The sequence below is a fragment of the Mytilus trossulus genome, chromosome 9 (assembly GCF_036588685.1).
Source record: "Mytilus trossulus isolate FHL-02 chromosome 9, PNRI_Mtr1.1.1.hap1, whole genome shotgun sequence".
NCBI classification, from domain to species: domain Eukaryota; kingdom Metazoa; phylum Mollusca; class Bivalvia; order Mytilida; family Mytilidae; genus Mytilus; species Mytilus trossulus.
The window spans coordinates 18,798,658-18,813,138 of NC_086381.1; the positions used below are offsets into that span (position 1 = coordinate 18,798,658).

At 31.2% G+C, this 14,481-nt stretch overlaps 1 protein-coding gene across 49 annotated transcripts in view; it reads left to right on the forward strand.

Moving 5' to 3' along the window:
• LOC134685251 (zinc finger and BTB domain-containing protein 17-like) overlaps positions 1-14,481 on the forward strand; it is a 140,838-nt gene that overhangs the window by 16,757 nt on the left and 109,600 nt on the right. The window contains exon 5 of one of the 49 annotated variants that reach the window (XM_063544809.1): positions 13,805-14,022. The exons of 35 other annotated variants lie outside the window; for them this stretch is intronic. In XM_063544809.1, the coding sequence (XP_063400879.1) occupies positions 13,805-14,007 (203 nt within the window). In that variant the 3' untranslated portion in view covers positions 14,008-14,022. Of the gene's footprint in view, positions 1-594; positions 1,106-2,037; positions 2,552-4,931; positions 5,144-5,452; positions 5,701-5,987; positions 6,217-6,974; positions 7,193-7,724; positions 8,014-8,119; positions 8,624-9,028; positions 9,300-10,019; positions 10,795-11,456; positions 11,703-12,100; positions 12,307-12,915; positions 13,520-13,804; positions 14,023-14,481 lie in introns of those variants that run through there. 13 more of the 49 variants (XM_063544808.1, XM_063544824.1, XM_063544801.1 and 10 more) reach the window with 13 other exon arrangements.

The window sequence follows — 14,481 nt, forward strand, 5'->3', positions numbered from 1 at the left end:
AGACAATAGAAATAATTCTAAAAGTTGAAAATAATACTGTTTTCAGTTGACTTGATGATGGTGCACTATACTAAGTAATGAAAATACTTTGTGAGCATGTTATAATCTGAAGAAACCGATTTAAAAAGCGAAATCTTTGATGGATTTTTTTTTTTATGTGTTTTGAAAAATTCTACTAGTGAAAGAAAATTGATGAGATATGTGGGGGGAAAATACGATGAGTTCTTATTTGCTCAGTTCAAATTTGTTTGCCATTTCAAATTTTGTGTGATTTGTTATAATCTTTTGTCATCCCTTTCAAATCTGGATTAGACTTTGGATCCCACTGTATTGTTGCGTTTTACTTGATTAAAAAACATTTTGTCCAAATGCACTGTCCAATGAATTAATTGATAAATACTAGTTGAAACAAAGAAGAAAGACCTGACGAAATTTGCAGTAGAATTCCAGTAAACTTTTATAAACTTGTTGATGTAAGACCGGAAAAGAAAAACACATATTTATGTTGACTTTGAATAGTTAAGCCTCTATCAAGCTTTGGTGTATTTAAAGTATTGTAGAACATTTGTTAACCAAGCTATACATGTCTTTCAGAATTTGCCAATGCTGATTTTGCAACTCCAGAAATTATTCCAAGAAGAAGATCATATGATCTCAACAGTTTATTGATGGCAGTTCAAGCTGTCAAAGCCAAGACCATGAGCCGTTCTCGTGCATGTGAATATTACGGTGTTCCCCGTACAACAGTTTATGATTGGATTGCAAGAGAAAAGCGGGAAACACAAGCCAAATTAAATAAACAAATTCATGACATTGTCATTAATGATCCCATGTTTACAAGACCAATGGCTCCACCTAAGGAATTTGATCCGGCTTCGAGAACTGAATCTGACTTTATTCATGATCAAACTTTCAGTGAATCTATGTTTATAAGACCTGCCCCTAGATCAGAAGAATTTGATAAGACGCTCAGAATTGAATCTAATTTGAAAGAAAATGATGAATTTATTAAAACACCAAATGAAGATGAACATAATAATTAAAATTGATTATGGTGCTTATAGCTTTAAATTATGTCAAACCTGTGTTAAAACTTTATACGACTTTACATAGACCTAATTGATTTAAAATTGAAGAGTGATTCATTATTGTGCATGCAAAATATAGATGTTGTATTGTTTGTATACATTCCATGCTTGTGTTCAAAGATGCATTTTCATTTAGAATATCTGATCTCATTTAATAAGAAAATTTGAATTATAAAAAAGTCAAAAATAGCAATAGGCGAATATTGGAAAGGGAAACTAGGGTTTGGGATTTTTTTTTTTTAGGGGGAAAGAGGTTAGTTACTTAGCAGATAGATATATAAAATGTTGACAATAAATTATAATTATTTTATTTGATTATGCGCAAACACCTTCACCTTATTATTTTAAACGTTTGCAATTCTTTAAAAATTATACGATTATGATGGCTGTTTTTGCAAATTAAAGTTAATCAAAACTGATTTAAATGATTCTGAACTATTTATTTGTAAATTTGAAGTGATGTTTAATGTTCTTGGCAGTTCATTATTTATTATATTGTTGAATGTTTTAATAAAGTAATTCTGTTTTTCATTCAGTTTATTTATTGGGCGTAAGTTAAGAATCAAACAGTTTAGATACAGTTATTAAAATGCTGATCATTCTGGGATATGTTTCTGTTGTATGCTATTGGGTTTAGTGCTAAATGCTTAGGCAAGGTTGTGTGTTATGTACAGGATTATTTAGATTCATATTGAAAAAAGTTGTAGTTGTGTCTTCCTGGTTGATTTTAAACATTAAACACAGTAGTTTTAAACAAGGTTGTTTAACATTGAACTTGATGTATTGTTTGGAAATGTTGAAATATGGAATGGAGACAGAAAAACTGTTGCAAAATTTATGAAGTCACAATTTTCTGGAAAAACCAATGATTTAGATTTCTTTGAATAATGGAAACCTAATTGAAAATTTGCATGATATGTTGTCTTCATATGTATTGTATGTCTTTCAGAAATGTTCATGGGCAGTTACACGGATTTGAAAAAAAGGAGAAGAAAACAGCAAAAGGCCTACAATCCAAATAATTTGCTTTTAGCCGTTCAGGCAGTTCAGGACGGCAGCATGAATGCCTACCAAGCTGCACAGATTTATGGAGTCCCTCGTCGTACAATCAGTTATCGTGTACAGAAAGCTAGAGAAAGATTTTTAATGTCTTTAAATATAACACAAAATAACAGTGAATTGTACAAATCTATTCCTCCTAAACCAGTTGAAAATGAACAAGAATATGTAATTATAAATGATCTTGAAAATTCACCAGGGGACCCAGAGAATGCAAAGGAACCTGAAAACATTTGATATACACTGCTGCTCATGAATTTCTCTTATAAAGGAAAAGACATACACAACATACATTGAATTTAAATTTGAATTTTACTGTAAATATTTCTATATGAATTGAAAATATATGCAAGTTTTGATTATACAATCTCCCCATTCTTTCGTTGCCTGTGATTTATGTATTTTTAAGTGTGATAATACATGAAATTTTTTTAAGTGGTTGTGATGGAATGCTTCTTCCTCATTTAAAAAAAAAAATTAAATGTTATTTATAGTTGAATATTTGATTTTAAGAAATTTATCATTAGTATTTATCCAGACTATTGCAAATTTGTAAATTAAATCAATATTTTTACAAATCTTTTATTATATATTTACCTTAAAATGATTTCCTTGAAATCTTTTCATTTTAAGCATATTTCCGTATTTTAGAATTCATTGACTGAATTTTTATGAATGACTATCTGTTTTATACCTACAATTTAAGCATTAAAATCTTTAAAAAAGAAGATTTAGTTTGTAATTAGAGATTGAGATAACCAGAAGATGCTTTTAGAAAGTAAAGCAAGGATATAAACAATATTCGAACTGTTTAAATTGCATCTTTCCTTGGAGAGTTTATAATTGAAGAGGAATATTTTATAGAAAAATCTTGGATATTTTTAAAAATATTAACTAAACAAAATGTGGAATGTGGGTGTGGTCAATCAGTGAAGTGCCTCTTCTTTTTCTTGGAAATGATTGTAGTACACAGGGATTTACAAAAAGATGAAAAGAGGTCTATTGACTCCAATTTATAACCACCTGCTTGTAGGCAGCTGATCAATATGTTTTGGTCAATTGCAATCCCAAGGACAGTTGCACATGTCACTTAATATTTTTATTTAAATGAAAAGGTAAAATATAAAGTCTAATGCAATCGAGGAACCTTTCAGTTTCTGTGCTTTTTTATTCCAACTCCTAAAATATGGCCATGATTAATATGGTAGTGAACTATTGTTAAGATCTGTTGGAGTTGTATCTCGAGCTGTAAGTTATAAATTGGCATTAGATTCTTGATGTTCTGTTTTATACAAAACAATATCAAGCAGGAGTAACTAAAAACTATCGGCTGATAAAATATCGCACTAACTTGTGAGGAAATAATGAATCTATTAAAAAAATGACTTGGATTTGATTAAACATTGACCATGACCTTTTAATTATATAGAGGGAATGTTAAATCCTTTGAGATATTGCTTTTATTATTCATTTCTTGTATTTGTTTTTGACAATACATATGAAGATTAAAAAAGAAATTGTGGAATATAATTGTTAGAGGGAATGTTAAATCCTTTGAGATATTGCTTTTATTATTCATTTCTTGTATTTGTTTTTGACAATACATATGAAGATTAAAAAAGAAATTGTGGAATATAATTGTTCTGGTTGCTGATGTCTTTGGTGTTATTATGTTCTTATGCTTTTTAGTGAAATTTGGCAAATTGCTCTGAACAGTTTGTCTGGAGAAATTGTTTTTGGGAGAATTGTGTAGATTCTGAAATGTTGTTTGAAAATACCGAATATTTGACAAGACTTCAACATCGAGTAAAACTGTTAATCATAGTATCTATGGAGTGTCACAGTGATGGGGCAATTATAATCAGGGATTGGAATCTAAAACCTGGAATAAACCAGGTTTAACAAAAAAAAAGTTGTAGATGCATCTATTGAAGTAGAATCAAGTTGAAAAAAGAAATGACTTTTATTTACCTTTTTTCAGGAACACTTGGAAAACAATATGGAAATAATGTTTCTGCACCCAGGAGAAAATATAAGGCCTATGAAAAAACTAAAATGAATAAGGCATTCAAAGCTGTAATGTGTGGTAAAATGAATGCCCAGGAGGCTGCTATAACTTTTGGTGTGCCTAGAACTACATTATATGATAAAGTGTTTAGAGAAAGAGCAAAAGAATCAAAACGATAATAAATTTATGTGGATCAATGATGTAATTATTGTCTAAATTTTAGAAAATAAAGGATTTTTGTTGTGAGTCACATTTGTATTCAATGTGCAGATTTTTCAAAGGAAGCTTGTCAATGTCTTATTGGCAACTACATTGCCTTTGGCTATTTAGGAACTTGTATTCATAATTAAGTTCTGTTTGCGTGTTCTGAACGAGATTTGGATTTTGGGGAGGTCTTGTCTATGGTTTTCATTGATGATTTTTAATATTTGGCCATGGTCATTTGTTGAAGCTGTATATTGACTAGAATGTTTGATGTTTTTGTGTTGTTTTGTTGTTATTTCACTGATACATACCTCTGGTCTCCTTGTATTGATATATATCAAATAGTGCAAGGGAATGCATCCATTTTATGAAGTTAGATATGTTAAACTATGTAAAAGACGCCTTATTTATCTATGGAGCGATTAGAATATGATTTAATTTATAAATTATAGAAACAGACAGGGGACTTATATTTCTAAGACTAAATTTATGTTGTTTAGAAATTATATCAGAACATGTTTCTAGGCCCACTTGAAAATGATATAAATGATTACTTGTTTGGCTTCTTTCAGATTTGTATAGAAACAGACAGGGGACTTATATCCCTAAAACCAGGAAGAGGTATAGGGATTATGACAAAACGAAAATGACTTTGGCATTTAATGCTGTAGTAACTGGTAAAATGAATACAAGAAAGGCTGCATTAGAATTTGGAGTGCCTCCTACCACATTGTACGACAAAATTAGAGAACTTAGAAAAGACTGTTGACAAAATGTGAACAAAATAGAACATTGCAAATCAATTGTTGCCTTTCTGGTATATTTTACTTTGTTGATTGGAGATGAGTCTTTCTGGAGGTTAAATTGACATTGTGTTAAAGGAATTGTAGTGTGCATATGTTAATGACCTTATGAATATTACAAGTAGTTTTTTATATGCTGATTCGATTAAAAGTGTAGAAGACGAGCTTATGCCTATACTTGAAAATATTTTCATAGAACTATTACAAGAATACAGTATATAAACAGCATAACTGTTTCATAGCGAAAGCTGTAGAGAGGGATAATTATGAAATATTTTCTGTTCTTTCAGGGAATAGGGGGACGATGTTTAGAACAAGGCTGTCTAAAAATGCTGGTAGAAAAGGGAAAGACTACAAGTGGTATACTCCTTCTGATCTTGAAAAGGCAGTGGAGGCTTTTCGTAGTGGGAAAATGAATGGCAGACAAGCTGCCGAATATTACGGTGTTCCTGTGGGCACAGTTTATGATCGCGTGGCGAAAACAAAACCACCGTCCGTTCATTTTCAGCATGAATTGTTGTAAATGGGAAGCACATATAACTTATAAATTGGAAGTTATTTTGTAAAAGGAGTGTGTTTTGTTTTGACTTGTCCTGAAAAGTTTCCATAGGAACTATGCAGATCTTTTCATTATCTGAAAGGATTGCACTTTTGAAATATTCCTGAAAATTGAAATTTTTGACTGGCAGTGAAAAAAATGTTATTTATTGGCAATGATATTCTGATTTCTGTAAGATAGTAAATGCGCATATCAGTACAATTAACATATTTTCGATTAAAACAATTGCAGACAAATATTTTCAAGTGCATTTTGTAACATTCCAGATTCAGGGAGAACCCCAGAGGCTGCTAGAATGTACAAACAGTATGATGAAATGTCCCTGCTTAGAGCTGTAGAAGCAGTTGTCACGGGACGTATGACACAAACTAATGCTGCCAAAACCTTTGGTGTTCCAAGGAAAACTATTCATTATAGACTACAAAAAATGAGAGAAAGAAGTGGTTCTAAAATAGAAAATGACTGAATATATGGGATGAATTTTACAGAATTTTATAATGAAATAGCAACAATGAAAAAATCTTTTTCATTAGTGGAGTTGAATGGATATTTTGACATTGTGTTAAAGACATTTACAGTCTTCACGATAGACTTTTGAATCCACAAGCCCGAAAGTCCAATTTTACAAAAATTTTAGTTTGCTTCTTAGAGAAGAATTTTACAAGCCCCCAAGCAATTCTGCAAGCCATGGCCGTAGGGCTTGTGGTTAAGCGGGAAGACAGCTGATTTATGGCATATATCTATTGATTTTTAAATAAAACGTCTCTATCTTAGTCATCAGTGTTTACTTCATTTGAATATGAAATACCAAAAAATAGAAGGAAACATGGGTGGATATGTAATTAGATTACATTGTCATGTATATTTTTGGTATAAAGCTGAGAAATCTGTTTAATTTGATGTTATATTCTTTGTGACATGGTTCAGTGTTTGCTTTTACCTTTTATTTTAAAGAGATGCAAAGTGATACATTGAAGTTCGACTCTATTTCTTATCAGATCAGAAATTATCTTTGGGGGGGGGGGGGGGGGGGGGGGGGGAGAAAATTTGATAAGAATTGAAAGGTAGTTAATTGTAGTTGCTGAAGAAAAAGCACTTGCTTATTACAACAAGAATAGACTGAATTAAAAAGCTGACTAATTATTAAGATTACAATTATTTAAACAGGCTGCATGGTTGGCCCCTTTATATGAGTTTTGTAGCATGCTGGTAAATTTAGCTGGATCATCCAATATTGCATTCTGTTTTTTCAGATTTTCTACAAAAAAGTAGTGACAAGAAAAACAAATTGCAATACAGGAAGAAATACAGTGAGGAGACATTACTGAAGGCTCTTGACTCTGTAATCACTGGTGTAATGTCTCAGACTGGGGCTGCTAAATTTTATGGAGTGCCACAACAGACAATATTCAGTCGTCTTAAAAAGATGAGGTCATATACTGGTGTTCTGGATTGAAAATAAAAAAATAGTTGACAAAAAAATTGACAATCTAAAGTACAGAAGACATTGATTTTTGTTTGGAAGTTTATTTTGTGGACATGTTATGTTGAAATGGAATATGCTCTAAGCTATGTCAGAACCAAAAATATCTGTTGTAATTGACTTAAGAAATTGTAAATAAAGAAAACTCTGCTATTGTTCATTGTTGTTTGATGGTAGTGTTTGGTTGTCGGCTGTTCTTTTTTTAAATTGAGTTCAAATTAAGCATTCATTTAAAACATAAACAGTATAGTGGTCAGTGGAGTTTTCTTTGTAAAATGTATCAAGAAGCAAATCAGAAAATGAAATTGATGGTCATGCTAAATTTCTCAGTAAAACCAATGTGTTGTGAGAGCTGTTTGGGATACATTTTGTGCAATATTGACACCAAATAATAGCTGGATTGCAATACTTAATATTTGATGTCAACGAAAGCCACAATTGAATTCAAACTAGCAATAAGACTCCATGAAAATAAGATAAAAAACATTGTCAATGTAAATGTTGAAAACTATATTTTCAGAGTATGATAACCTGTTGAAACAAACTAAGGGATCACGTAGGAAGTACAGAAAGTATAGTAATGAAGACCTTGAAAATGCTGTTACTGCTGTTGTATCAGGAACAATGTCTCAAACAATGGCTGCAAAGATATACAGAGTTCCTAGGCAAACTATTTGGCATCGATTAGAAAAAGTTGGAGATGTTTTTGTCAGAAAAAAGTAGTTCTATTACTTATTCCATGCCTGATTATCATAAACTGACAGTTAATGAAAACAGGATGAATAAATCCACAGAAAAAATGAACAAAATTCAATATGGATAATGAAAATCTGTTTAAAAGACAATTTTATACAACCTCTGTGTTAAGTAGGTTCAAGATTATAAAATTTTCTCATCACAAACTGTATCTTTCAGAACCACTGTTGTTCAAGCGAAGCAAACGGAAAGTTCCACCAAGATACCGTGAATATGACGAGGAAAGTTTAAGACGGGCCATTCAAGCTGTTTTTTCAGGGAAAATGACTCAAACCCAAGCATCGAAGGCATTTGGGGTTCCTCGTCAAACTATCGGCAGTAGACTTGATAAATTAAATAAATCAATGATGTAGATGCTGAATAAAGAAATCATTAGATGAGTTGACACCGTTATGTGAATATGCTTATTTCAAATTCTGTTTCATGAACGAGTATTAAAATGATTTTATTAAACAATCACTTCTTAATGCGACCAAGCATTTGACAACAGAAATGTAAATGTAGGGAAAAGTGCATAAATATTTAGTGGTGTTCAGAAATTATGAGATAAATCAATTATTTCCTTGTTAATTGACGGATGTAATTTGAATTGTAAAACACATGTGTATTCAGCTATCTGCTTACCTGTATCTTTCATACTTTCTGAATAAATATAAAGTCTGATCTAGTTAGTTTATTGGAAGAAATAATGCGCAAAAAGGTGTTGTCTAATGTTTTCAATATTTATCTAGGGTCAGAGGAATGCCGAATGGTAATGGGAATCTGATAGATTGGAATTTTGTAGTTTTGAAATGAGTGGACATGTGTATGTTGAATTTCTAGATATTAAGATTTTCTTTATATTGATAAACAAGTCCATTGAAAGATACTAGTTGCAAACACAAAAGTAATGAAGTTCATGTTGAAATGATGGGTAATTTAAAGAAGAGTTCATTTACTGGAAATAATGAATAAGCATAGAATAACAAGCGTTTTCATATGTAATTAACAGAGATATATTTAGAAATTTAGGAAGTAAAGCTAGGAAGATTTGAATTATTTTCTTGAACAATCTGCTGTTTGTTTCAGACAATTATAAGACTGAATTTGATGTGGCAGCAACCCCTAATAAAATCCAAGTACAACCCCATAATTATGGTGGTTCAAGACGGCCAAGAAGAACTATGGACTATAAAGGCTATGACGAAGCTAATTTAGAAATGGCTCTAGAGGCAGTCATGAGTGGAAGAATGTATCAAACCCAAGCAGCAAAGGCATTTGGGGTCCCTCGTCAAACTATCGGCAGTAGAATTGATAAATTAAATAGAACAAAGTAGATGCTAAAACTGAATTTGAAAAAATAAATATTCGATGTGGCATGTATTATATTGTGAATAGGATAATTTCAAGTTCTGGTTTTTAAATGGTGCGATTCAACAATCACTTCTTATTGCGACATAAAGAAAGTTCCAAGCATTGGAGAATAGAAATGTAAATTTATGAAAAGTTCGTAAATATTAAAGTAGTTTAAAGAAGTTATAGTTTACTTGAGGAAAGTAATGAGATAAATTGAACATTACATTGATAACTGATAGAAGTAATTTTAATTGTAAAACACATGTGTATTCTGCTTTCTGCTTTCCTGCAACTTTCATTCATTCTGAATAAATATATTGTTTAATCTAGTTTGTTTATTGGAAGTAGTTGTGCATGAAAATGGTGTCTTGTTAATACTTATGTAACTTCAGAGGAATCATGATGGGTATCTGTTTATTACTAAGTTTGTAGTTTTGAAAGAGGACATGTGTTCGTTGAAATTCTAGAAATTAAGAATTTTGATTTATTGATAAAATACTAGTTGCTTATGCAATAGTAAGATGTTCTTGTGAGTTTTGTAAATTTACATTTACATGTTGGCATTGGCGGGTATTTGAAGTGGAGTTTTCTTTTTTGGAAGTAATGAGTTAATGTAGAAAATAAAGCTATTTCATTTGTAGTTTAAGCAGATTTAGTATGAAATTTAGCAAAATAAGATAGAAACATTAAATGGTTTTCTTGAACAATCTGCTGTTTGTTTCAGACAATTATAAGACTGAATTGGAAGTGGCGGCAGTCCTTAAAAAAATCCAAGGACAACCCCATAGTTGTGGAGGTTTGAGAGGATCAAGAAGGCGCAAGGACTATAAAGGCTACCATCAGGCTAATTTAGAAATGGCTGTGACCGCAGTCATAAGTGGAGAAATGAATGCTATACAAGCCTCACATTGTTATGGGGTCCCTAGTAGAACAATATATGACAGGGTTGCTAAGGCTAGAAATAGTGGAAAGAAAAATAAAATCAGTATAGAAATAACAAAACCTGAAGACTACAAAACGGATCCAGACTATACTATTTTATCCGACAATAAAGAACAACAGGATAACATTATTCCTGAAAATCCTGAGGATTATAATACTGACACAAACTGTACCGTAATATCTGATGACAAAGAACAATATGATTATATTGTTGTTAGTAGACTTGAACAAGATGATGAACAAGAAATGAAATTCTCTGACAAATGAAGAATAGTTTTATTATGAAATATTTAATATTCAATTGAAAAGCAAGGCCTTATAAAATGTCTTAACATATTGCTTACTCACGAAACAATACTTGGCAATTAATAAGCACTAATGTTGACTATGATAAGCATTGTTTCGAGATATTAGAATAGATTCATGGCATCATTGCAATTAGTGTCACTGACACACTTAAAAAAAAAGACTTCCTTTCATATTGACTGATTTTTCATATTAAATGTTGTCCTTGTATTTGTATACATTTATTTATTCTACATTAAAGATAACTCATCTTTTTCTTTTCTTAAATCCCAGTTGAAAAGAAACTACTGTCATTTGGAAATTCAGTTTATGAAGCGTTAAAATGTTTTGCTCTGATGCAAGTTGATTTTGTAAGAGCTTCTGATGGGTTTTACACTTATGGTAAATTAGAAAAGACATTGTTGATAAGCAGCAAAGAATTCCTGAATGACATTGAATTATTGAATTTATTCTTTTGCAATGGCTGTTGATTGGCTTGACATTTTTTCCTTGATCGATTTTATGGTAATTATTTGTATTACTTAACATTCTTCTTCCTGATTGATTTTATGGTAATCATTTTCCATGACTTGACATTTTTTCCTGATAGATTCTATGGTAATTAATTATGAAGAATTTAGAGTTCAATTTTTTTTTACATGTTACAGTTGTAGATGATATAGGTTTATTAATCAGTTCATTGGTGGAGTTATTACTTTCCAGTTAAACTATTAATTGTATTTTTAGTATTGGGCACACATTTTTAAAAGTATAAAATGAAAAAGTTTATTCTTCCTGCTTCTGACAAAACTTTATCATTGTCTGGATGTGTAAAGAACTTAAGAAAAAAAAATATAATGATATGCTATATGGAAAGATGATAACAAATAGTAGTGCAACTAAGTATTTTAATATGGTTAACATATTCTTTCAGATATGAGGATTTTATCAGTAGTAAGAACTCTTCGTCCTACTAAGAGAAATAATCCATATAGTGATGCAGACTATCAGAATGCTCTTCATGCAGTTGTGAGTGGGACCATGAATGCACACCGAGCTGCAAAAACATTTGGTGTACCTAGAATGACTATAGTTGATAATTTAGCTAGGATAAAGAGACGAATACAAGAATCCCTTTGACTTGATAGTTTGAATTCTTTGGTTTATAAAGGACATGCAACAGTTAAAAAAGATGGGTTTATTGAACTATTTGAAATTTTTGTTGTAATCATGGAATAAATTTATAAATCAAAATTTACAAGTTGTTGCATTGATATTGAGTATAGCAAGTCTAGAATGGTTCTATGTGCAAGGCATCTGTTAATATGGTCTGAGTTGCTCTAAGGAGTTTGTTGAACAGTAATACTTTCTCACAAGAGCTGTTTGTAATATCTTTTAAACTACAAGGGATAAAAAAAGTATAGGAAGATTTTTAACTGGTCCAACATGAATTTAGACAAGCCTTTTATACAGTTATTAGAATTTAGATAAAAAAATTCTGGTACTACATGAACTAAAATTGTCCTTTATTTGGTAATAATGGTTTAAACTCAAGTTAATGGTTGATATCTGTTTCAGAAATGGGTATATCACCGGGCAAGAGGTCAATGTTGACTCAGAGAAGGAAGACATATAGTGAAAATCAAATGCAAATGGCCATTATTGCAGTCCAGAATGGAACTATGAATCCAACGAGAGCTTCTCAAGTATTTGGTGTTCCGCGACAAACTATAGTTGATAGATTAAATAGATTGAAGATAAAAGAATAATGGACATATTTTATTGACTGAAATAGTCTATATCGTACTGATTAAATTCTGTGCCTTTGGTTGTAAAAGCTCTTTCTTTCTCAAAAGTTTTTTCTGTGCTGCTTTCCGGTTTTGAACTAAAAAAGCTTGGTTTTGAATATTGGAATATGTTATACTTGCATTTTCACTTCTTTCAAATATACCCTGTATGTTTCAGTGGAAGCCATAAGATTTGCAGTTGAAACCCAACCAAGAGTACGCTATAAGCCTCAGGATTTAGACCTAGCAGTTGAGTCTGTTTCATCTGGGAGAATGAATCCAACACGAGCTGCTCGAGTGTTTGGGGTTCCACGACAGACAATTATATATAGACTTGCCAAAGTGAAGGCATTAGCAAGACCTGGACCTAAGAAATAAATGCATATAAAGTGCATTGTATTCACTTTATTGGTTTTCTGTTTTGTGTCTTTGAAGAGAAAGATTTGAATTCAAATACTTGATGGCATGTTGACAAATGTGTTCCCTTACTATATTTATTTGTATTGGACTGTGTAAGCATTGTGTGTAAAATGGCTGGAATAAATTATACCACTGAAAATTCAACAGTTGGATAACAATATAATTAGGAAAATTTGTCTGTTTCAGATTATGCATTGAGACTTGACCATCAGTCGAGACGTAGCAGGAATTATGATCCCTTATATCTGGATATGGCTGTTGACAGTGTTTTAACTGGCAAATTGAATCCAACACAAGCATCAAGGGAATTTAGGGTGCCGAGACAAACTGTTGTTAATAGACTGAACAAAATTAAACCAAAGGTTTCTCCTCAAAACAACTATTGTTAATAGACTGAACAAAATTAAACCAAAGGTTCCTCCTTTAATCAGTAATGCAGTGTAAAAGTTGTACTTTCAGTGCTTGTATTATTTACTTCTGATTGCTGAGGAGAATACATATGGTTTAGAATTTTTTATGTAATACATTTAGATATTAATTCCAATTTAGTTATCGTTCTTGTTCTTTGTTGGTGTATCACTGTGTTTGAGAGGATTATTGTTCAATTATACACAATCCTGAAATGAATGTGTTAACATTTGGTGCATGTAGTGGTGCTTTGGTTTATGAGGTTATATCTATTTTCTTTATACTGGAAATACTGTAAACAATATTGTTATTTTGTCCACTTTGATATCTGGAACGGAATTATTATTCCTTGTGTTTAATTTGAGTATCAATTATGAAAACCTATATGGACATTGTATTGTAACAGTATGGAACAAAGATTGAAAATGTAAGCATTGTTATATAAAAGATTATAAATGAAAATATTCAGTTATGTTTTTTTTTTATCTATAAATCAAGCAGAACTTGTGAATTACTGTACTTTAGAATGTGTAAGTGTACATACATGTCATAAAACTTGTCTGTTTATGTACACCTGATGCATATTTAGTTTATAAACTTTAAACAGATGCACATTTATATGCCCTTCTTACTTGGTAATACATTTAACGTGTACTTTCATTTACAGTGAGGCAACAAGTTCCAAGGACCTTTATTCCCAAATGCAAGAAATATAAGAAAGTCGATGATCAACTATTAGAGAAAGCTGTAAAGGAATATACGAGTGGGACAATGACCTTGTTTGCAACAGCAAAACATTTTAATATACCAGACCATACAATTTATTATCGTGCTAAAAGATCAAGAATTAGAAAGTCTAAAAAACAATGATTTGTAAATAGAAATCCTAGACATTTGTTTCTTTATAAAAATAGTGGGATAATCAAATGACTACAAATTAAAAATGTTGTAATCCAGCTGTGTTGTGAAATAACTAAGAAAGTTGTGTCTTTTATGTCATGTTACATTGGCAGAAACCCAAAGCTTCTTTTATCTTTAATTGATGGCAGATATTTGCTGTTCATTAGACTAAGTTCCAAGTTTTGTTATGTTTTGGAAGGTTTTTGTTGTTTGTGAATGTGAGTGAGCTGTGTTCAGTTTATAATATTTGTGATTTGTTTTGAAAATGGGTGGAGGGGGTTGTGATATGAAATGGGGATAAATCCTTTTCATTAATCATGATTGATTCAAAATTGTCTGTTTGACTTAAGACCCTCCTCTTATTATTTAATGGATTTTACATTTTGTCAATCAAAAACCGTGACATTTGAAGAAATATAAATGCACAAACCTGTAAATCACTAT